The 23665-nt window shown below is 44.6% G+C and overlaps 2 protein-coding genes across 4 annotated transcripts; both read left to right on the top strand.

Moving 5' to 3' along the window:
• Nucleotides 1-1721: 1721 nt before the first annotated feature.
• Nucleotides 1722-20073, top strand: LOC120702311. 2 transcript variants are annotated; one of them, XM_039986037.1, is made up of 22 exons: nucleotides 1741-1971; nucleotides 2122-2689; nucleotides 3152-3393; nucleotides 3967-4058; nucleotides 4179-4239; nucleotides 4355-4503; nucleotides 4983-5152; nucleotides 5234-5382; nucleotides 5491-5778; nucleotides 6172-6312; nucleotides 6536-6787; nucleotides 6947-7087; nucleotides 7162-7479; nucleotides 7628-7801; nucleotides 7931-8075; nucleotides 8463-8930; nucleotides 9004-9092; nucleotides 15687-15791; nucleotides 15874-16974; nucleotides 17753-18325; nucleotides 18412-18607; nucleotides 18961-20032. In XM_039986037.1, exons 2-22 carry the CDS (start codon nucleotides 2149-2151, stop codon nucleotides 19755-19757), a joined length of 6192 nt encoding a protein of 2063 aa, XP_039841971.1. In that variant the 5' UTR covers nucleotides 1741-1971; nucleotides 2122-2148; the 3' UTR covers nucleotides 19758-20032. The 2 variants fall into 2 exon arrangements, with proteins under 2 accessions (XP_039841970.1, XP_039841971.1); XM_039986036.1 differs by having other exon boundaries at nucleotides 1722-1971; nucleotides 7931-8930; nucleotides 18961-20073.
• LOC120702312 (zinc finger protein CONSTANS-LIKE 12-like) lies at nucleotides 19940-21891 on the top strand. Of its 2 annotated transcripts, XR_005686339.1 has the most exons (4): nucleotides 19940-20070; nucleotides 20114-20952; nucleotides 21027-21305; nucleotides 21411-21891. XR_005686339.1 is itself a non-coding variant. In XM_039986038.1 (3 exons), the coding sequence occupies exons 2-3, from the start codon at nucleotides 20204-20206 to the stop codon at nucleotides 21190-21192; spliced, it is 915 nt and encodes a 304-aa protein (XP_039841972.1). In that variant the 5' UTR covers nucleotides 19940-20070; nucleotides 20114-20203; the 3' UTR covers nucleotides 21193-21891. The 2 variants fall into 2 exon arrangements, 1 of the variants encoding a protein (XP_039841972.1); XM_039986038.1 differs by having other exon boundaries at nucleotides 21027-21891.
• The last annotated feature ends 1774 nt before the right edge of the window (nucleotides 21892-23665 follow it).

The raw sequence follows: 23665 nt of genomic DNA on the forward strand, positions 1-23665 counted from the left end.
TCTTCTTCTAGCTTTGTAGCCGGTAACTGTGGAGACTTGGGAGTTTTTTTTTGAAGTTGTGGCCATTGCTGATACGTGTTAAATTCCATTAGCAATTCTTCTCCATTGGCAACTGCAGATTAAGTCAGTTGTGGCCTTTGATCTGCCCCCACTTCGTGGAAGAAAGCTTTGCATTGCAATAGTAGGTCGGTGACTGTAACCTTGATTCCAGTGAATTTCCTCCAACGCCATTCCAGTCCCGAGGATAAGAAGAGAAGGTCAAATTCTTGCATCCACAGCATGCATGTGACCAAAATCTTAGGCCACAAGAGAATTGTCACCATCTATAGAGCAGGGAAAAACTTTCCGTTGGAAAACTGCCGGAAAACACACCTTTCAGAATGCTTTAACAATTCTCTATACAAATTGAATCAAACAAAAAATTCAAACACTGTCACATGAATTGATAACCAATTCAAATCATGTTTGTCCTGGATTTAAAATAACTTTCAATTGGATCAACTAATGTCCCTAAAAATTTATAGGAATATCCGCCATAACAAGAATAATAAAAGTCCAGTTGAGAGCTAAGAGAGAAAATGAAAGTTGTCACATGAAATGACAAGACTTTTAATTGGTAGTTTTTGAAATAATTAAATAACTTTCAAACCATTGCTCAAATGAAAAAGTTCCTGAAACAAAAGTTGTAGATCTCGAAAAACTGAACAAAGTTGGTATTCAAAAGTTTTTCATTTGACCTCGGGAACAGTACGAAAATCACAACGGACATCATTTTCCGGTCGAAATCACCGAAATTTCGGTCGAAATCACCGAAATTTCGGTCGGAATTCACCGAAATTTCGTTTTTTGAATTTGAATTCTCTTTCCGTTCGGAATTAGCGAAATTCGGCGAAATTTCGGCCGAAATTTCGTTTCCGGCAAACGGCGGGATTCGCAAAAAAAACGAAAAGGTAAACCCTGCTCCCGTCTCTCTCCTGTTTTCTCTCTCTCCCTTAGGTGTTAGCCATTGAGCTACAGAGAATCGTCTCGCAACTTTACTACCCGGTGAACAAAACGCCGACACTTGGATTAAATTAAATTTTATTCGATTCGATTAGATTAGATTGGATGTGGGGTTAATAATAATAATACTTCCCCATCGCATAGTTGTTGTAGCTCGAACTCTATTTTACTACTCCTTCCGTTCTGTAATATAAGACATTCTAGCAATTTTAGGACATATTAAGGGAGAGAACAAAAGACACATGTACCATCCAAGAGCTACTAGTTTACCAGCTGTAATTAATGTTGTTTCTAAGATTTAGCAGCCAGGGAAGGAATAAAAAAATTAAGTATGCAGCTACTCCCTCTATTTTTATTTAGATATCGTATTAAGTTTGTTTTAAGTCAAATTTAGTAAACTTTAACGAAACTTATAGAAAAAATAATATATCTATAGTATCAAAAATTTGTTTCATTGAATCCACTGTGTATATGCTGATGGTGCATATATTTGATAGTATAATTGTTGCTATGTTTTTCTATAGATTTGATCAAAGTTAGTCAAATTTGACTTAATAGGACATCTAAATAAAAGCAGAGAAAGTACGAGCTATGGCGAATTAAATGATTTTCTTTAACACTTGTCGAAAACTTCTAAGAATACTTTATATTTTGATATACCTAAATTTTGAACCCTACGACCTTTACATTTGAGGACGGGAGAAGTATGATGTTAAGGAAAAACAAGGCCAAGGCCAAGGCCAAACAAAGGGGATGTCGATCGATCGAGTACTCCCCACAACATTCACGCCCCTCGTTGTTCTTGTCCCCCCTCCCCCTCAATTCCCTCGAGACGCAGCGGAGGAGGCGGCGGCCCTTGGGGGCTAGGGTTTGTGCACTCCGGTGCCAGTGTTGCTCCAGCGCCGCGTCAGCTCAACTGCGCTGCCGCCGGAGCGGATTTCTTCTATCCAGTGCCGCCTCGCCCGGTTGGTAAGTAAACCAAGGCTTCCATTCTGTGTAAGGCTCTCGCTCGATCCATCCCTGGCCCTCTGCGGCTCTGCTTAGGATTGGACTCAATCGAATTCGTGCCTCGGAGGATTCCTTCCCTAAACAAATGCCTAAACGGGCGTATGTCCCCAGGTGCTGCTGATGCGCTTCTACTGATCCATGGCCAATACCCGATCAGGAGGAGGACCTGCTGGCTCAGGTGCACCCAGAGACGGACACACTCCTCCTCCTCCTCCTCCTGCTGCTGCTGCTTCTGCAACTGCCATTAGGAAACTTCCCAATGCCAGAGAGACCAGGAGCACCACAGCCGCCGCTGCCAATGCGCACACAACAAACCTCAGGAGGTCTACTCGGGAAACCAGAGGCAAGAACAAATATAAACAACTTCCCGCCACGACTTCCTCCCACAGATCTGCTACAAGGCTCACCAGGGATGCCACTGCCGCCATTGCTACCCCCATATCCACATCCTCGCCAAACAAGCCAAAAAAGTCCGCCAGAGCTAGGAATACCAGCGGCTCACCTTCTCCCCCATCAAACCAAGATCCTAACGGAACATCAACGTCCGCCCCAATCGCCAAAAGAAAAACTGAAGATGACGCTCAGACTGCCACCACGCTGTCTAAGAAGCAGAAAAGGCTCATGAACACCAAGAGATATATTGCACTCTTCGGTCGAGAAGAAAGCCCCAAATCTCCAGGTACGCGATGTCCATGCCATTTCATTTGACTAATGGTCTCTAGAGCCTGATCAGGCATCTTAGTTTTGTTATTTCAGCTCATTACTTGATTTCTTTTTTTTGCAAACATCGCATCTGTCCGATTAGTTCAGAATGTTCAGGATTATGTAAAAGAAAAACATTTGCATCACTTAGGCTTCTTTGTTGTTGAGTGCAATGTGTTGACACATCCTCAGTGTGCTGCACCATCTAAAACCAGCTACACCACGCATAGCAATAATGATTAACCATACTCTTCCGTTGTCATTCCAAGAGGGCTTTATAGCTTCTTCAAAATCAATTTTAGGATTTGCATTCAGGAACAAAGGTTTTGATCACCTGTCTCTCTCTCTCTCTCTCTCTGGATGCTGATGGCGGCGTTCCTTTTCTATGCTTAGTTTTCATCAATGCTAACTTCACTTATCAATAAATTTTGCGATGTAGTGTTTGCTACTACTCTCAGGGAGGACGAGGAAAATGCTTCCAAGGTGCAAGCGGAAGACAATGCTGCTGTTTTGGTGGATGAAGAAAGTAATGCACAGGTGCAAGTCAACAGGGAACCTTCAAGTGGGGCTGATAACAAGGTTTCGGAAGGTCACTCTTCTGACTTGCATGAAATGCCTGAGGTGATATTGAAGGGAGATGAATTGAAGATTAGATCTCATCAGTCTGATCTTATTTCAGAGGTTTGGCTGCCATTTCCTTCTCAATAATCTGATATCCAAACATGTTCAGCCCTGTGTTTGTGCTGCTGATGCAACCAGTGCAGTAAGTAGTACTTGGGTATCTACTGATGAAACTGATGCACCAAGCATTATGGAAAGTTTAGCGGTGTTGCCTTCTTTTCATCCTTCATTGGTATTTACTCCAAGTAGCATGAAAGAATTACATGCATGTTCCAGTTATCCAGTTTTCGCACTTGCAAATGTTATACTCCTTCCAGTGCTACTTACTCTTAATGGATGCACTATCTATCATGCACTCTTTTATCACTTGACTTCTTATCTCTGTTAGCTTTTTATGACATCCTGGTACCTTCAAGTGTTGTATTTGTTCATGCCTGCAATTGTTATACTGCTTCCAGTGCTACTTATTATCTCTTTTACCACCTGGCTTCTTATGTTCATTAGCCTTTTACGACATCCTGGTACTTTGGAGTGTTGTATTTGATATTTTCATGAAAGTCTTGGGTTATTTCTCTTATTGTCCACCGATGTGTATTGGAGACTTAAAGCAAGATTGTGTTTTTTTTTGTACAGTCATGTATGCCTGTTGAGATGTGCCCACTAAATAAGGAAGCGGAATGCATTTCCATATTGGACATCGGAGAGCAAGCCGCTTGGGACTCAAAGTACTCCAACTAACCTTTGCAAATTATTTATACTATTTAGCTTTATCTATTCTATTTAATACCACTATGCATGCAGTTGGCAACATTTAACTGATTAAGTGTTCACCTTTTGTATTGCAGCCAGAACCCTCTACCAGAATTGCAAAATAGGGATTGCTCTACTGCTCATCATGAAGAGGAAGTAATCAAATAAGGCTCCTGCAATTTCTTGTGCAGCACATGTGTTTTCATTACTAGTTTTATTTGGTGGAATATAATATTATGCTTGCAGTAATGTTCTTTTTATCGTACTCTAGGCCAGCAAGGCAATTGAAGATGGTGATTCCATTGGGATTCGAGGGGCATGCATTTCAAGGCATAATGAAGCTATCCAATGTGATGAAACAGATTACAATGACGGCATGTGTGTTAGTTGCAGAAGTAGGGAAACCTCAGATATTCTCAAGTAAGTTATTCTGTAATTTATCCAAGTTGTCCTTTTTGCTTCTATGATATTTTCTTAACACTGAAATTATGGAAATATCGACCCAGAACTGGAAACGGAATATGCTCATGCTAAATGAAATCCAGTAAAGCTTTCCTAAATTTTCATGCTATTTTCTACCATAATTGGCCTTATTTTTAGACAGATGGTAGGATTTGTCAGTGAACGTTTTCCAAGGTGACTGAGCCTTTTTAGGTGAATAAAAGATGCAATTTCAGGTGATGGATAGCTAGTGGTTTAGTATCTCTCTACTAGTCTGTTAGATCGTAGAACTTGACACCTTATAGTCCTTGTAGTTAATGCATCTTTCAAACATATGCTTTGTGGAGAAATTCATCTCTAATACCATACTGCAAATGTGAAAATTTTGTTCTCGAATTCATACTTGATGTGCTGGGATATTGATAAAAACTAAACTCCACTTTTTTATTTGGTAACAGGTCTTGTGATGGAAAAGGATGTAAACGACATTACCATCTTTCTTGTATGAATCCTCCGTTGGATGCGTCCCTAGGAATATGGCTTTGCATAATGTGTACAAAAAAGAGGATCCAGTTCGGTATATATTCAGTCAGTGAGGGAATTGAGTCTCTGTGGGATGTCAAGGAGGGTAATTATCAAATTAAATGTATGACAGTTTTTTTTCGATTGCTGTCATTCATTTATTAATTGTATTGCTTGTCCATTTTAGGAGCCGATAACAGCAAACAATATTTTGTGAAGTACAAGAATCTAGCTCATGTACATAATCGATGGGTTTCAGAAAGTGATATAGTCAATAGCACTTTGCAAGGTTGTGATCTTATCTCCAAATTTAGTAAGAGGATTCATAACGAAAAGGTTATCACTTGTGCGATGAGTTCCCTTGTTCATCTTTTTTTTCCAGAGACTGTTAGACTCTTCAAAAGTATGTCTGCTGATTCATTTCTTTCTGAATGTGATTCTTAGACAATAAGGTGGAAGCAGGAATGGGCTGAACCACACCGTCTATTGAAGAGGAGATCACTTATGCCACCAAAAGAAGCTGAAGTTTTTTTTAATTCACTAGATGACAAAATTGCATATTGTAATGTCGAATGGCTAGTGAAATGGAAAGGTCTGGGCTATGAACATGCTACATGGGAACTTGAGACTTCATCTTTTTTATGTACCCCTGAGGCTGAGGAGCTCAAAAGGAGCTATGAGAACCGTGTTGAAGCTGCAAGAAGAGGGTCTGATCCAGCAAAAGTAGACCAGGTATGCCACAGAAAACATTTATTCATATTAACTGGCACACTGCAACTTCACTTAGCAAGGAAAATTATTGTAGTCTATGATTTTTAGCAATTGGGCTATATGCGCATTGCTTTGCTAGTCCACCACAAGTAATGAACTCTATTAGTTCCAAGCAAGTTTTTTTTTCCTGCAGTTGTCTGGACATTGCTTTGCTAGGCCACCTCACACAAATAATGAGCTATTAGTTCCAAGAAAGTTTGTTCCTTCTGCAGTTGTCTGGACATTAAACCATTTGAAATATGGGCTCAGAGTTCATGTTAAATGCCTGTCGCAGTCTTATATTCCAAACAGTCCCTAGATTGTTTAAAGATTTCACAGTTTTGGGTAACTACAAACTATCCCTGGTTTATACAGGTTAAGGGAGGCATGTTTCAGAAACTCCAGAGACTGCCAGATGGTTGCCCCCCTGGTTTAGATGATGATCATTTGAGTTCGCTCAATCAGCTTCTTGAGTTTTGGCACAGTTCTCGTGGTGCTGTTTTCATCGACGATCAGGTAGAACTATCTAAATATTATAGCCGCTATGCATGGAAAAAATATTTGGAAGGTGTTTTATTGGTACCTTCCACTTGAGTTCTTGGATTCTCTGACTTTATTTGTGCTTGGCTACCGACGTGACTGATTCTGTTGGTGCCCTTGTATGATGGCTGTTTTTAGTGCAGTATGGTCAATGCTTCCACTGATTCATGGTTAAACTAATTAACTTGTCTATGTACAGGAGCGAGTAATTAAGACCATTCTTTTTGTGACATCCGTACTGCCTCACATCTGCCGACCACTCCTCATTGTCTCCACTTCTGCTTCTCTCTCCTTGTGGGAGACTAAGTTCAGTCGCTTGGCATCATCCATCAATGTTGTTGTATACAATGGGGAGAAAGATGTACGCAAATCAATTCGAGATCTGGAGTTTTATGAGGATGGTTCTGTGATGTTGCAAGTTCTCTTGTCCCACCCTGATGCCATCTTAGAGGTAATATTATTCTGCTAGTCTAAGCTTGTCTAGCTTACCAATTAAAAGAACACCAGTTCTATCTTTTGATGCATTTAGCATCAATGTTATGCAACCATGAAGCTTCCTTGCAAGTAATTATACCATGTAGTTTTATTTTTTTGCTCCATTATTATACAGGACATTGAAGCCATTGGGCAAATTAGTTGGGAGGCAGTTGTGGTTGATGATTGTCAAAACTCAAGAGTTTCAAAATGCCTTGAACAACTTAAGGAACTTCCTACCAATTTTAGGATGGTTTTATTGAGTTCCTCACTGAAGGTGCTGCCAACAACCTTATATAAAACTTCTTTTGTACCACAAGTGGTTCATATTGTCTTGTTTTGTTCTTGCAGGAAAATATTCCTGAGTACATCAATCTGCTATCTTTCCTCAACCCTGAAGAAAATGGGACATTTAGTGTTTCAAATGGTGTTTCTTTTGATACAGCTGGCACCCTAGCAGTGCTGAAAGCAAAACTTGCACGTTATGTTGCATTTGAGCGGAAGGCAGATTCTTCAAAGCTTTTGGAGTATTGGGTTCCTGCTCACCTTTCACCGGTGCAATTAGAAATATACTGTCACACGTTACTATCAAACTCCCCAGCACTTCGATCACATTCAAAAACTGATAGTGTTGGTGCGCTTCGGAACATTCTTGTATCCCTCCGGAAGGTTTGCTTTTAAAACTTGTTACAATATTCTTGATAGTGCTGCATGTTTTAAATTAGTGATTTCGCTGAACAAGATGGAATCTGCATGTACAATTATTTATTATTTATAGCTGCAGACAAAACTACTGATCGCTAATCTTATGCAACAGTGTTGTGACCACCCTTATCTTGTTGATCAAATGTTGCAAAGTTCTCTTACCAACGGTCGCCCTGTAACTGATATCCTTGATATTGGAGTGCGTTCATGTGGCAAGTTATTGCTTCTTGACAAAATGCTCCAGAAGATTAGGACTGAAGGTCTAAGAGTTCTTATTCTTTCCCAGGTGAGACATCCACGGTATTGTATTAACAAAGCTTTTGATTAAGTATGCTTATGACGCCTTTGTAATCTCCAGCTATTGTATTAACAAAGCTTTTGATTCAATCTTATTCTACTTTATTTCACATGGCAGTCTGGTGGTGGGTCTGGCAACCCTATAGGTGACATTTTGGATGACTTTGTTCGTCAGAGATTTGGTTTTGAGTCATACGAACGTGTTGAACGTGGTTTGCTACTTCAAAAGAAACAGACAGCAATGAATATGTTCAATGACAAAAGTAAGGGGCGATTTATTTTTTTGATTGATAGTCGTGCATGTGGTCCAAGTATTAAGCTATCATCTGTTGATACCATAATCATATATGGTAGCGATTGGAATCCTGTGAATGACTTGAGAGCTCTTCAGAGGGTCAGTATGGAGTCACAGTCTGAACGTGTGCCTATTTTTCGTTTATATTCATCTTGTACAGTGGAGGAAAAGGCTCTTATTCTTGCAAAGCATGGTCATATTCTGGATAGCAATATCCTGAATATAACCCCTAGCCTCAGCCATTGTCTGCTCAGTTGGGGTGCATCATTTCTCTTTAATAGACTTGAGGAGTTTCAGAACTCCAGCCACTCATGCAAAGGCTCTGATGCTGATGAGCTTTTCGTGAATAATGTAGCTTCGGAGTTTTCAACAAAATTACCCAACAAGGTTGAACTCAGCAATGAAATGGACAATGCAGTCATATCACAAGCTTATCTGCGTGGATCTTTCTATTTCAGAGACACTGTTGTAGTAGGTGAGATGGAGGGAATTGAATCAGTTGATGGTGATCTGCCAAAGTTCTGGGCCTACTGGTCAACTTTGCTTAATGGAAGGTCTCCTCGCTGGCAACATATATCTGAGCCAGCACAAAGAAGCCGTAGAAAGATACAAAATGTAGAAGAACAATTGAAAAACACAGAACAGTTGGAAGTAACTACTGAAGGAACTGATGAAGCTAGAATAAAACGTAGAAGAATTGGTGAAGTCATGGATTCATCTCCAAAAATCCCACCTTGTAAAAACAACGACACTATATTGTCTGAAAACAATACATCATCAAGTTCTCATCAAATATCAGTTGAAGATACATGGCAGGAACTAGGTATCACAACTGTAATGGAATGACTGTCTTTAGATATGGATACTGCACTTTGCTAATACGGTTCATTATGTAGAGAGAAACAATCTTCATGGCACACAAAAAGGTCTACATGTGCAACTCAAGCCAGAACTGTCAAAGTTATACAAGTTGCTGCAACTGCCGGTACTACTAAACATATTAACTTCATTACTCCCTCTATGATTTATGCTTTCTCTTTTTAATTGTTTAATCCTGTGTAAAATCATTTAGACCCACAGAAAACTTATAAGAGAGAATTTAGCTCTTTTAGGCTGTCGGAGTTTGGTTGTTAACATTTCTCAGTTCTGAACCATGTGTACTACTTTGGCAAGAGTCAATTTTCTAGTTGGCTCTTGATAATCTCACTCTTTTTTATGGGAAAAGTTGACTCATTGTTCATCATATTCTTAATGTATCATATGGAATCCATTAATGTTTGACAGTTGCTACTGACTAGTTTATCTTAAGCATATGTGGTCATATTCTTAATTTATCATTTTTTATGCATTAATGTTTGCTAGTTCCTACTAGCTATTTGTCTTAAGTATATTCTTCTGTTAGCATCAGGTTACAAGAATGGTTGTCAATTGTCCTCTCCTTGGTGCTGGCATGAAACTGATGTTGGCATCATCCGTGATAGTTCTTGTTTTGCTGTATATTTTGAATCTAACCCTGTACAATTAGTCAAATTATATGCATGCTTAGTGTACAAAGTTGCATCAGTTGATTCATATTCGGACTATTTTTAGGATGATGTTATTTTGTAGCAATAAGTAGTGAATAGTGAACTATCCCTGCTTTCGCTGATATGTATGATTTTTTTATAGAAAATTGAAAGCAATCTGTAAGATCATGAAAGCTGAAATTACTGTTTCTCAGATTAGAAAGGTATTAAGAACCAAATAGATTTTCAGAAGTAGAGCAGTTGTTGTTTGAAAGCAATGAAGATTGCGTGGAAAGATTGATTGATTGATTAGGAGTAAACAGAGGTTACATATATATAGGCAGGGAACTCCCCTAGCCTGACCTAATCAATCTAGGGTTCGGCAGGCCTGGCGGCACAGCCCACCCAGGCGCACAGCACACGCCTGAGCCCTCTCACACACAAACACATATACATGTCTAACACCCCCTCGCAGTCTGATCGTCGGCAGCCTGAACGTTCAGACTGGACCTGAACTCTGTGAAAACAGAAGACGGCAGGCCCTTGGTGAAGATGTCGGCGTACTGTGAGCTCGTAGGAACATGAAGAACGCGAACAGCTGTAGCAACACGCTCCCGAACAAAGTGAAGATCAATCTCAACATGTTTGGTGCGCTGATGCTGTACGGGATTGGTAGACATGTAGACGGTGCTGATATTGTTGCAGTAAACCAGGGCAGCTATGCTAACAGGCGCATGCAGCTCAGCAAGAAGCTGGCGCAACCAAGAAACCTCTGCGACAGCATTGGCGACAGCTCTGTATTCGGCCTCAGCACTGGAACGCGAAACTGCAGTCTGACGCTTGGAGGACCAGGAGATGAGATTGTCACCAAAGAAGACCGCATAGCCAGAAGTCGACGTGCGGGTATCAGGGCAACCAGCCCAATCAGCATCTGAGTAGACCACAAGATTAGACAGAGCAAACGGACGCAGCAGGAGTCCCAGGTGAAGAGTGCCTCGAACATATCTCAAAATCCGCTTGAGAGCAGCCAAATGGGGCTCTCGAGGATCATGCATATGAAGACAAACCTGCTGAACAGCATATGCGATGTCTTGACGGGTGAAGGTCAGGTACTGTAGGGCGCCAGCTAAACTGCGAAAATCGGTAGGATCAGCCACAGGAACACCACCATCCGCAGGGAGCTTGGGATTTGTGTCGACAGGCGTGGCACAAGGCTTGCAGTCTGACATACCAGCTCGCTGAAGAATCTCCATATATTGACGCTGAGACAGCAGAAGACCAGAACCAGGACGCTGCACATGCATACCCAGAAAGTGATGAAGCTCACCAAGATCCTTCATGGAAAACTCGTGCTGAAGGGCATCGATGACATCGCGAAGTAACTGAGTCGATGAGGCCGTAAGAACGATGTCATCCACGTAGAGCAAAAGATACACTGTGTCACCACCCCGGCGATAGACAAACAACGACGTGTCCGTCTTGGGCTCTTGGCCTCCACAAACCCGAGCTGAATGATGTAGGAGGCGAAGCGACTGTACCATGCCCTGGGCGCCTGCTTAAGACCGTAAAGTGATCGATTAAGCCGGCACACATAATTTGGATGAGCTGAATCCTTGAAACCCGTCGGCTGAGAACAATAGACTGTCTCGGATAGGTTGCCATGAAGGAACGCATTCTTGACATCGAGCTGATGAATAGGCCAGTTGTGAGAAAGAGCCATAGACAAAACTGTGCGGACTGTAGCTGGCTTGACAACCGGACTGAAGGTCTCATCAAAATCAATCCCTGGACGCTGTGTGAAGCCACGAAGAACCCAGCGAGCCTTATAGCGTTCCAGAGTACCATCTGCCTTGAGCTTGTGTTTGAACACCCATTTGCCACTCACAATGTTGCAATGCGACGGTCGAGGAACCAGATCCCAAGTTCTGTTCATCAACAGGGCGTGGAACTCCTCTTGCATAGCGCCTCGCCAATTAGGATCAGCAAGGCCCCCGCGATATGAGCGAGGAATAGGAGACAGCGCCGAGGCAGTGTACATGGACGGGAAGCGCAGCCCACTCTTCGCACGTGTGGTCATACCATGTTGGTTAGACACAGGCTGTGTCGGAACAGCACCACGTGGGAGAGGTTGAGGAGGAACTGGCCCATTAACAGGCCGCCGAGAGTAGATGTGGACGAACTCCCGCAGAGGCCGGTGGGAGGCAGGTGCGGGCGAAGCCACGGCCGAGGCGACGGGAGCAGGCCGCGTCGTGAAGACGAGCGGCGCTGAAGAAGCGCCGGCTGGTGGCGCACCAGGTAGCGCAGCAGGGGATGCCAAGGGGGTGCCTGCTGGTATGGGGGATGCTACTGGAGATGTCGCAGGTGTCGCCGGGGGAGCTGGGGCGCCCAACACGGGGAGCGAGCCCAGCTCAGACCGCGTCGAGGGCGCAGAGGGGGCCGCACGTGACTGTGCAGCGGGCGCCAGGGGAGCTGGGGCGCCAAACACAGTGGGCGCCCCCAGCTCAGGTTGCGCCGAGGATGCAGAGGTCGCCGCACGTGGCTGTGCGGAGGTCGCTGGTGTACCTGCAGGCAGAAGCTGTACGGGTCCAATAGGAGCCTGTACAAGGTCAGAGTGGTCATAAAGAAACTCAAAATCTGCTGCACCAGGAGGTGTGGGCTGCGAAGAAAACGGGAACGAGGTCTCATCAAACACCACATGGCGTGAGATAAGAACTCGGTTGGACTGGAGATCAAGGCAGCGGTACCCTTTGTGGTTAGCAGAATATCCCAGGAAGACACACGATGCTGAACGTGGAGCGAGTTTGTGGGCTGCAGTGGCGGAAAGGTTGGGATAACAGAGACAGCCAAAAACCCGAAGATGACCATATGTTGGGGCAGTGCCAAACAAGGCGAAGTGGGGTGTGGCTAACTGCAGAGTTTTGGTCGGAAGGATGTTCAGCACGTGTAGCAGCATGGAGAGCTTCTACCCAATACGTGGGAGGCATACTGGCCTGAAATAGTAGGGAGCGAGCAGCATTGTTAACAGTACGAATCATGCGCTCAGCTTTACCGTTTTGAGGCGAGGTGTATGGACAGGACATGCGCAGGTGAACGCCGTTGGTGAGGAAGAAGGTGCGAGTGCTAGAGTTGTCAAACTCACGCCCGTTGTCGCACTGCACAGCTTTTACCGTGACACCAAACTGTGTGCGCACAAAAGAGAAAAAGTTTGCCAGTGTGGAAAAGGTGTCAGATTTAACACGCAGAGGAAAAGTCCACAGGTAATGAGAACAGTCATCGAGAACAACTAAGTAATATTTAAAACCAGAGACGCTGGGAACTGGAGAGGTCCACAAATCACAATGAATGAGATCAAAATTACTAGTTGCACGCGAGTTCGATGACTGAAAAGGCAAACGAGTATGACGGCCTAGCTGACAAGCATGACAGATGGAGCTAGGTGCTGTGGTACAAAAGGGGACAACTGAAGCGACCTTCGCTAAGACCTCATGACCAGGATGACCAAGACGGCGATGCCACAACGAGGTGGATGAAGCAGCTAGAGCTTGCGCCGTGGGAAGACGGAGGGGGTATAGCGGGCCGGAGCTATTGCACCTGACGATCACCCTCTGCGTTGTGAGATCCTTCACAGAGCAACCAGCGGGGTCAAATTCAACAGAGCAATTGTTATAGGAAGTAAACTGGCGTACATAAATAAGATTTTTAATAAGTCTTGGAGAAACACGAACATTATTAAGAGATAAATGCCCAGGAAGTGAAGTAGCGCCAGTAGCAGTGACGGGAAGCAGAGAGCCGTCACCGACAACAATTGATGAAGGAAAAGGGTACCGCGGGGATAAAACATGTGAAAGAGTGGAAGAATTCGAGGTCATATGAGAGGTAGCACCTGAGTTGAAGTACCAGTCGGTCTGAGGTTGCGGCTGGAGAGTCATGGTGCTGAAGGTCGAGGCGAGGGACTGCTGATCCCAAGACGAAGGGATGCCGCTTGCTGGTTGCTGGAAACCAGGAGGCGGCGCCTGCTGAGGAAGAGTAGGGGCGCCGAAGTAGTACTGGGGCGCCAGCGGTCCATACAGCGAGTGATGGACGGGCGGGATGGCCTGCTGCTGTGCCTGGGCGGACTGAAAAGCATGCTGCTGGGAGGATGGCGCCCCTGGGACGCCAAGAGGAGCCGGTGAAGCAGCGGGAGGCCTGGATCCGGGCCACATCTGAATTGTGCCGGTCCAGGGGTTGTAGAAGGAGGGCCACTGCGCCGGGGCCCTTGAGGAGGCGCTGAGGCGGCTTGGCTGCTGGGGCCAGAGGAGGACTGGGCGCCATTGCCGCCCTTGCTGCCTTTGCCGCGGCCGCCCTTGGACCCCGAGTTGTTGGAGCTGCCGTTGCCGCCCCCCTCCCCCCCCCCCCGACCCCTTGCCGCCACCTGATCTAGAGTTGGATCAACCAGAGGGGCGCTGAGAGGGAGCGGGGGAACGCTGAGATGATGCTGTCCCAGCGAGGAGGGCGGTAGGAGTGGTCGCCTGGTTCGACAAGGTGATCTCCTCCAAGATCAGATCGTCGCAGACCTCCAGGAAGGAGGGGAACGGGTGGCTGCGGCGCAGATGGCGTCCGATGGAGGCGTACTTCTCGTTGAGGCCACAGAGAACGTTCAGGACGAGTGTACGGTCGGAGACGACTTCGCCGAGATTGGCTAGGTCATCCGCCATGCACTTGAAGCGCTTGCAGTAGTCCGTGATGGAGAGGTCGCCTTGGACGAACGTCCGGAAGCGAGCGTCGAGATGCAGGGCGCGCGCCTCCTTGTTCCCAATGAACTGGGCCTCGATGGCGAGCCAGGTCGAGCGAGCCGTGGCGCCCTGGGTACTCCGGGCCATGACGATGTCGACGAGGTCGCTGGAGAGCGTGCCGTGGAGCCATGATCGGACGACGCAGTCCATGCGCACCCAATCTGGGGAGGTGCGCAGAGGAACGTCGTCGAGAACGTGATCCTCCAGCGAGTACTTGCCGAGGGTGAGCAGGAACTGTTCACGCCACTTGGAGTAGCTACCGGAGTTGACGTCGAGGACGACGAGGACGAGGTTGCGGATGTTCTGCACGGCGATGGCCTGGGCGTGCAGGTTGAGGAGCGCAGCAGCCTCGTGAAGAAGAAGAGCGCCGTGGAGATCGCCGGGGGAGTCGCCGTGCACAGAAGGTTCTGCGTGATGGTTGTTGGCGTCGTCGATAGCGTCGGCGGCGGCCTTGCGCTCGCGCGTGGTGCGCTGAAGGGCAGCACGCGCGCGGGCGTCGGCGTCCTCGCGATCCTTGGCGGCAGCGGCGGCGGCCTCCTTCTCGGCTTCCTGGGCGCGAGAGAGGGCGGCGTCGCGGGCGGCTATACGGGCCACGCATTCCTCTTCCTCCTTCTGGCGGGCGGCCTCGGAATCGGTCGATCTAGCCATCAGGCAGCACGGCAAGGGGACGGTGCGAGATGGGGAAAGAAGATTGCGGCGGCCGGCGGGTGGACGCAGCGCGAGGATCTCGCGCGCGGGGGATCAGCGCCGCGGGGCGCGCTGGGTGGGCGCGGCGCGAGGAACTCGCGCGCGCAGGAGCAGCGCCGCGGGGCGCACTAGGGTGCGGAAGCGGGATCGAGATCCCGATCTCTTGATACCATGAAAGCAATGAAGATTGCGTGGAAAGATTGATTGATTGATTAGGAGTAAACAGAGGTTACATATATAGGCAGGGAACTCCCCTAGCCTGACCTAATCAATCTAGGGTTCGGCAGGCCTGGCGGCACAGCCCACCCAGGCCCAGGCGCACAGCACACGCCTGGGCCCTCTCACACACAAACACATATACATGTCTAACATTGTTTTCGTACTTGGGTCACGGAACATAAAATGAGTTCAACTGAAGTTATTGCAAATGGTATTTGTGTTCTCATAACATATGAAAGTGCAAAGAATTATTTTAGCAAAAATGCAGCCAGGTCCAAGATTTTTTCCCCAAAAATTATGTGAAATTGGGAAAATATTAAAATAACTTCATTTTGTGTACTCATTTTTCAGTCCAAGTTGATTGCTTTCATGGATGGGTCATAACAAATTTTGCAGGAGAATGTGAAATCCTTATGTGAGGAATTCCTGGAGTATATTTTGAAGAATCACCAAATCAGCCAGGAGCCTAAGGGCATTCTGCATGCATTCAATATAGCTCTGGTTAGAGAAAAAAAAACTTTATTTGTTGACTTTATACACGGTTGCTGCTAAATGCTGTTGTTTTTTTAATGCTGTGCTACAGTGTTGGCGTGCTGCTTCTCTCGTAAAGCATAAGATCAATCGTACAGAATCGCTCACCCTTGCTGTAAAAAACTTGAACTATGAGTGCACTGAAGAACTAGCTGAGTTTGTGTATGTGAAGCTAAGGATACTAAAGAAGAAGTTTGCACGTAGAACAGGCGAAACGAGCAAACAAAATCATACGGCTTCAGTAAGCAACATATCAACTTGTGAACAGGAGAATTCAGTTAAACTGAGAAATGATGAGTTAATCCCTAGTCAGGTAACTTCAATTGATAACTTTGAGACTGGTTCACATCGAGAGGCTGCTGGTGATTTATGGACTGAGGACATAGCTTCAGGAGAGAAAGCGCTGCTATCTGACCCAGGACCCCATAGAGAGGAATGTATATCGAGGGATGAACTTCTTTGTAGAATAATGGAGAAAAGAATTAAATTAGTTGATAAAGTGTTCTCCTTAAGAGGAAAGAGTATCCAGGATAAGCATTCAAATGAGGTCTCGTTTTTGGACATGCACAGGCAAAAGGAAGTTGTTAAACTCAGAGAAGCATGCAGTTTAGTTGTGGAATATCTTCGCAGAAGTCAAAATCACATTGCCCAAGAGGACAGGGATGGGAACATAAAGCTAGTAATTGGATGGTTTACTATGCTTCTATGTTCATTTTTGAATCACATGAAATGCCAACGCAACAGGCTTGATATGCAGCAATCAGCTACCCGTACAAAGGAGTCTCAGTTGAAGGAGGAAATCCTTCAGGCAGCAAAGTCTGGCCAATTGGACCATACTTTTGATCAAGACATTCCTTTACCAGATTCAGAATTTGTTATGGAGGAATTTAGTCACTTTAGGGAAGTTGTTGGTAGCTGCCATGTCCATGCAGCTGCTCTGACAGCACCGCCTTTGGATGACAATTCAACAATGGAAATTACAGTGGTTCGAAGTGCAAATGCATCTGAAGTTGTTGAAGAAGAAACACAGAATAGACCTGAAGTTCTTATGCAAGGTCCAGCATCATTTGTCAGTGTGTCAGTGAATGGGATCTGCAATGTTTCTGATGGCATTGACTCACAAAGAGATGCATCTCTGGCCGTTCGTTCATTGGTTAGTAATCCTTTAGCTGGAAATACAGTTAACACATGTATTGCATGTTTTTCAACATGCAAAATGCTGATAGCGCTTACTTTTTAGTAATTTCCCAGCGACAAATGATCATTTTTTCAGCATACAAATTTATCACGTTCAGCCTGTGAATTAGAACCTATTTCCTAATCAATATCACACTTATAAGATCATGAGAAAGAAATGTGAGATCTATCCGAGTTTTCATCAGTTCTGCTGTTTTATCCTTTGGTAGTTTTCTCAGTTAAGTTTATCTCTGTTTTGATATAGTAAAAGGTGTAAGAAATATTTGTACACCTTCTAGTAACCTAATCTAGGGTTTGTGGGTTTTCCCTTACTCTTTCCATGTTAGCAATGCAAATCTTAAATATATTTACCATGTAGTCCTGTTAGTCTGTTTCCCCAAGGCATGAACAGTAGAACTTTGTGTATTATGTTGCGTTTCGCATAGGACAGTCCTGAGTATTCTAAATCATTTACTTGAACGTACTTTATTAGTGGGTAGCACTATCCTTCTTTTATGTTCAATTTGCTTAAACATACTATACAAGTGGATGTCCTGCTTTTTTTTTAGTGCTTAGCAAGTTGTGTTTCATTTTGAACTAATTGTATTTCACTACTTCCTCGTGCTTGTTTTCTTGTGATGTTTTGTGCTTACAGCCTTACACATAACATTATTGTATAGGATCCTTATTTTCATTGTTATTGCATAAGCCCAGGATGCAGAATAACTCATTATGTACCTGCACCATTATATCAGGAACCTTCAGGTGGTGACCATAGAAGTACTGAACATATTGAGGAGAGTGCTATTTGCGTGCCACTACAGGGTGGTACAAGTGAACGTTTAGGTGATGCTGGAGTGGAAGTCGACACTGAAAATAGGAGCACTGATTTTGCCGATTCACCTCACTTGGACACACCAGCTTTTACTGACCCTTCTAGACAGGCCATATTACCAGTTTCTGAAGAAGTCGAGATACAGAACAATCTTATGACTCAGTGTGCACAACAGAGTTTAGTGTCATCACAACTTTCGCAAGGAGAATCAGAACAAGCAGACTTGTCTGGTGTAGCATCATCTCAACCGTTGCAATCTGAAAGGCGACAATCAATCCCTGTGTCCAATAACCTGCTTGAAAGAGCACAACCTGATCATAGTCAATCGAGTCATCAGACAGAGGTGGCATCTGGTTCTGTGCAGTCCACAGAATTCTTTCCAGTGGCATCAATGATGTTTAATCACCCACCTATTGATGCTGAACCACTGAAAAATGAGTTGCACAGATTAAGATTATACATGGACACAGTCAATAAAACTCATGAACTGAAGGTTCTTATCTTCGTCCCATTTCTCTACCCTTATTTGTTTATGGCAGTTCCCATGTCACCATGTCTTATCAGTTCCACTTGGGACAGAAAACACAACTTCGGATGGAGTGCAGCCAAGAATTAGAGAAGGTAAAGAAAAAATATGATTTGTTAATTGAAGAACATGACTCCACCCATCTTCAGCAAAAGAAGACACTTGATGATTTTTACGAGAAAGTTCTGCACAACCAATCACTGGCTGAGGATTTTCGGGCCAAATTCATATCACCATCTGCAGCACAAGGTATGGAGCGTACTCATTCATACTTAGTGCCTTCAAAGTTAATTTTCTCGACATGATTAGTATTTGGTATGAAACACCGATAAATTTCCATTTCATTAAATTTCTGCTTTCTGTACGATTTACACCCGAAGGTGCAGTAGATCTTTTTTGTTTTTGAAAAGCTTGCAGCAGTAGATCGTCTAAACAAGATAAAATGCACAAGAACCAAGTTGTATGCAATGCTTGACACCTTGCTAATTATTCTGAATGTGGACGTACTGAATGAATAAGTGGAAAGGCGTGCTCCAAAACTTGTTAATATAGCTGTTTCTCAGAATTGGTCATTAACATCCATTTATTTCTTTGAGCTGCAGCAAGAGCCCATGCTCCTACAGTTCGTCAGACACCTCAGGCCTCTCAACAAGTACCGATGAGGCCTTCAGGGATGGGATCCTCAGCGTCATCATTTGCCTTGCCATCAGCCTGTCGACCACCAGTGCCACAGCTTAGAGTCCAAGCACCACAGGTGGAACAACCATCATCGTCACTGTCGCAGTTGTCTCGTTCGTCATTGCCGTCCTCACAAGTGGTCCAACCTCCCCCCTTGATACCAGGCAGTCTTTACAGAAAATCGTCAGCGCCTCTTAATCAGCCTCCACCACGTGGGAGCTATGGAGTTCAGAGTGAATTGGCTCCTCGTGCACCTGCTCCTCATCTCCAGTTCAAGTCACCACTGGCAAATTCCATGCCACCTGGAAGTGGGCAGCAGCTTCTGCCAACTAGGGTGGACGCGACGTCCCTGAGGACACCACCAGTGCTGGGAGCAAATTCATCAGCATCAGATTCACACCTTGGCCCCGTGGCAACCTCAGGCATTCCAGGTTTACACTCGGTCCTCCCAGCAACATCATTGTCCTCAAGTTTGCATCCTAGTCACCTGGCACAACGTGTGCCACCAGCTCCAAACGCAGCTTTACAAGTAGCTGCACTGCCAGGCTCGAATACAGCAGCACCTTCCATCACCGCAGGTGGGCAGCCGTCATTATCGCTGGATGCATGGCTTACAGCCAGTCTTGGGTTGAGGGGCGATGCGCCTAGGGCGACGGCTCCTGCTACAAATGGTTCTGGTGTGGATGTGGTCGTATGCTTGTCTGATGATGAATCAGAGTAGCAAAATGCACAAGACTGACAGTTAGAGTTGACTGCTCGAAGCAAATAGGGGTAGCGATTCATTCTAGCTTCACTGTAAATTGGTATCAACCAACTGTGGCCAACTGAGATTAGAAACACGTACGCCTTCTAAGATTAACCTGTGGCGTGGCGTGCGTCCACTGTTGTAGCCTAGCGCTGTCTGAGCATGCTGTACATGTGACACGTATCCATCCATAACTTGCTGAGGTGTTGGTTGTATTTGTATGCTGAGGTGTTGGTTGTCTTGGATGCTGAGGGGTTTGCATTTCAATTCATGCTGTACAATTATTGGAGTAGCATATGCGAAAGAGCGAGATCGATTCAGCACAAATTCAAAATCAAATTCTTGGAAATCTAAGACAGACAGGCAGATTATCCAGCAGAAAGAAGCTGGCGTTTTTGGTTTGAAACTAATTAAGGTAGCCAATGCAAATTGATTCCTACTCCACTCGGGAAGTCGGGTGGATCCATGCACACGGCCGCGGCGGGATCGGCTGCCGCGCGATCCAGTCCAGCCGGCCATCCCACAACCGACAGCTGCATCTCGTTCCTTGGCCATTCCATTCCATTCCATTCCTTGATCGGTCATCTTCATCCTCGCCGACAGCTGCATCTCGTTCCTTGGCCATGCCGCTGTCCGCCTGCCAGTCCTGCGCCACGCACGACGCCATCGTCTTCTGCCTGCTCTGCGGCGCCAGGCTTTGCCTGCCCTGCGACGCCGCCCTGCACGCCGCCGCGGGGCTCCACCCGCGCGCCCGCCTCTGCGACAAATGTAACCTCGCGCCGGCCGCGCTGCGCTGCGACGACGTCACGCTCTGCGCCGGGTGCGCCGGTCACGGCCCTCCGGCCAGCGCCCTCGTCGCCCAGTACACCGGCTGCCCCGCGCCTAAAGATTTGGTGCGCATCATCTCCACCGAGACGCCGCCGCAGCAGGATGCGTTGGAGGTCTGGATCGCCGATAAGCTTTTGGAGGATGATGCCGGGCAGCTGATGGAAGCAGGATGGGATGTCGCCGAGGAAACTGCCAAGCTTGAGAAGATGCTGAGTGACCTCTCCTCATCATCAGCGCTGGTGGCCCCCTCGCAATCTTGTCTTATACGAACGGATGACAAGAAACGGCAGGAGAGGGAGAGAGCCAAGCTCCGATACGCCGAGAAGAAGAAGAAGAACAGAAGGTTGAGCTAGATATCTTTATTTGATGGCGTTCATCGATGATCCATCGTCATCTTACTATGGATCATGTATGCAGATTCTGCAAGCAGATCATGTATGCTTCCCGCAAGGCCAGAGCCGACACAAGGAAGAGAGTCAAAGGCCGATTTGCAAAGGCTTCTACTACTTCTCAAGATCCCCATAGTTATAATCCCGTCCATGACGATCCATCTAATACAGACAAGGGAGAGACAAGAAGTTGATGCACACATCCGCCGGCCTTCATAAACAGAGAGACAGGAAAAGAAAAAAAAACAAACAAGAACACATCAAAGCTCAACCCTCCATATATAGCTGTGGCTGCAACTTTCAACTTGTGATTGTCACTGCTTCATCTTATCTTGCTTTTAGGTTATTTGTCTCTTACTTAACCTGCTGATCGATCTGACAATTTTGCTTTGTGTTGTCATGCATCTTGCAGACTTGCAGTGCTACGGTTTGCCCATTAAGGCAGAAAGAAAAATGGTGAACAGGATGAGTGAGCTACGGTTTGCCCATTAAGGCAGAAACAAAAATTACCTACCTAGTTCCTCTTAGGCATTGTTTTCTAGAAAAACAATATTATTATATTAGAATGGGAGGACACCCGAATTCATGTTCCGTCGTCTGTATAACAAAAGCCAAGGTCCTTGCCTGTAAATAATATTTGCAGGTTTTAGACCAATGATGATTAGTTTCTTCTGCTAGTTTAATTTGGAACTCCTGTTCCTTGTTTGAACTTGTAAAAAACATACAGAAATGACCACCCTTCATTCACAAGTTGAAAAGGTCACGGATGAAATATTTAAATGCATTGCCAGTTTCATTTTCCACTATCCCAGAAACCCAAATGGATGACCAGGCATCATCGTCTGGATATTGGTAATGATACTGTTACATATCTCCTTATTAATGAATGCTCGACAAAGTTGTCCAGGTCTTTCAAAAAAAGAAGATGTTGTCACATATCCAGACTGATAGTGAGGAGCCGAGAGCCAGTAACAGCAATAACCTAAATATTATCACTGGCTGTTCATGTTTATAGAATAATTTGTCTGAAAAGTAATTATATTAATATTTTAGGACTAAATGAGTACAATAACAAATAAATAGGCTACCAAAAGTAATTATATTAAAATTTGAGGACTAATGAGTCAAATTTAAAAAGCCTGCGCTGCTACAAAATTAAAATAGCTTACATTCTAGAGCAGATGGAGATGTAAATAAAGCAAGAGAGAGGGGTAGCGACTGATTTGGAGCGAAGAGATCAAATTAGGAAGGTAATTTATTTCTGAGGCAGAGCAGATACTTAGTATATGTCACCAGACACCAGGAAAGACGCCAATAATGTATTTATATAGGAGAAAATAGAGAGTACTACGCTATAGGCAAGGGGCATGAAATTTCCCCATGGAAGCTACGGGCAGGCAGGTATGATGTCACGTGTGACGACGGGCATATAGAGGCGTGACAAGGCCATGTCAGTCAAACAAATCTAAGGTAAGAAGAGAGGGGGCAACAATAATCGAATTGAGTCCAATTTTAAACATCTAAGAGCAATTCCAACAAATGGAGTCTGCTTCTATTTTTTAAGGAGTTTCTAAATTTGCTTCAAGTCTTGCAATAGTCAACGATAGCCTAAATGTTAAGTGGTGAACGATCGGTCACCCATGATTTAGCAAAAAGTCGGTATACATGGCCGTTTAAACGGTAAAAATCATTTTTCACGGCTAATCGGTCTACATGGCTACCTATCGAGTAGTATTTACACGTTGTGTAAATGGTATAAACGGCCATGTAGGCAAACAGTGGCAGTAGCCCTCATTTCAATTTATAATAGCGGATCCAAAAATGAAGGGTGAGCAATTTTGGAGCTCCCCCCTAAAATAGAGGGTCAAGTAGAGGGTCCGTTGTAGTTTTTATTAGCCTTCTAAACTTGTGATAGGGGGCTCTTAGCTAAGAATCGAGAGGAACAATGTAGTCACCAAACAAACCTTTCTAGTTTTGACCATCAATTAGTAAAAGTATTATGTAAACTGATAACCAAAAATAATTTACCCAAGCAATACATCCTCTCTTTTTATTATTTATTTAACTAGATAAAAACACTGATATGTACGGGTGCCCTTTGTTTAATAAAAAGAATTGAAAACTCTCAATGAAATTGGGTTGAGCGCTCCCCTGGTTCAAAACTTTGTGTTAAACTTAGTCAATTCATGTTTTTTTTTTCTTCTCATTTTTTGATTTTTTCTACCATTGAACTCTCCGTTTTGAATCGATCGTGTAGATATTGTAACTTTGCTTTCTGCTCCCTCCAGTCGCAAATTACAATTTATTTCGACTTTATTAGATGCATAGTTTTTACTCTGTATCTAGACATACTGTATATCTAGATGCACAGTAAGAAACATATATCTAGAAAGATGACGTATCTAGTGAAAACTATAGCCTTCGTGAAAACCTGTGCAAACTACAGTAAAAAGTCATCTAAATTCACAAAAAAATCACACATGTAGTTGATATGATGATACACAATTTTGTAAAATATTATATCCAAACTCGACTTTGTTTGTGAGATATAAAAATAACAAATTTCAAGCCAACAAGCTGTCCAGATGATTTGTTAGAAATTTGCTATTTTTATATCTCACAAACGAAGTCGAGTTTGGACAAGATATTTTGCAAGATTGTGTATCA

This window comes from Panicum virgatum, chromosome 4K, assembly GCF_016808335.1.
Source record: "Panicum virgatum strain AP13 chromosome 4K, P.virgatum_v5, whole genome shotgun sequence".
In the NCBI taxonomy this organism is placed as follows: Eukaryota; Viridiplantae; Streptophyta; class Magnoliopsida; order Poales; family Poaceae; genus Panicum; species Panicum virgatum.

Bases quoted from the DNA above. Each gene is read 5' to 3' on its own strand.
- LOC120702311 (XM_039986036.1), top strand. From the start codon at position 2,149: ATGGCCAATACCCGATCAGGAGGAGGACCTGCTGGCTCAGGTGCACCC. The intron at 4,240-4,354 runs GTAATCAAATAA...ATCGTACTCTAG, and splicing joins CTGCTCATCATGAAGAGGAA to GCCAGCAAGGCAATTGAAGA. The intron at 8,931-9,003 runs GTATCACAACTG...TTCATTATGTAG, and splicing joins AGATACATGGCAGGAACTAG to AGAGAAACAATCTTCATGGC.
- LOC120702312 (XM_039986038.1), top strand. From the start codon at position 20,204: ATGCAAATTGATTCCTACTCCACTCGGGAAGTCGGGTGGATCCATGCA. The intron at 20,953-21,026 runs GTTGAGCTAGAT...TCATGTATGCAG, and splicing joins AAGAAGAAGAAGAACAGAAG to ATTCTGCAAGCAGATCATGT.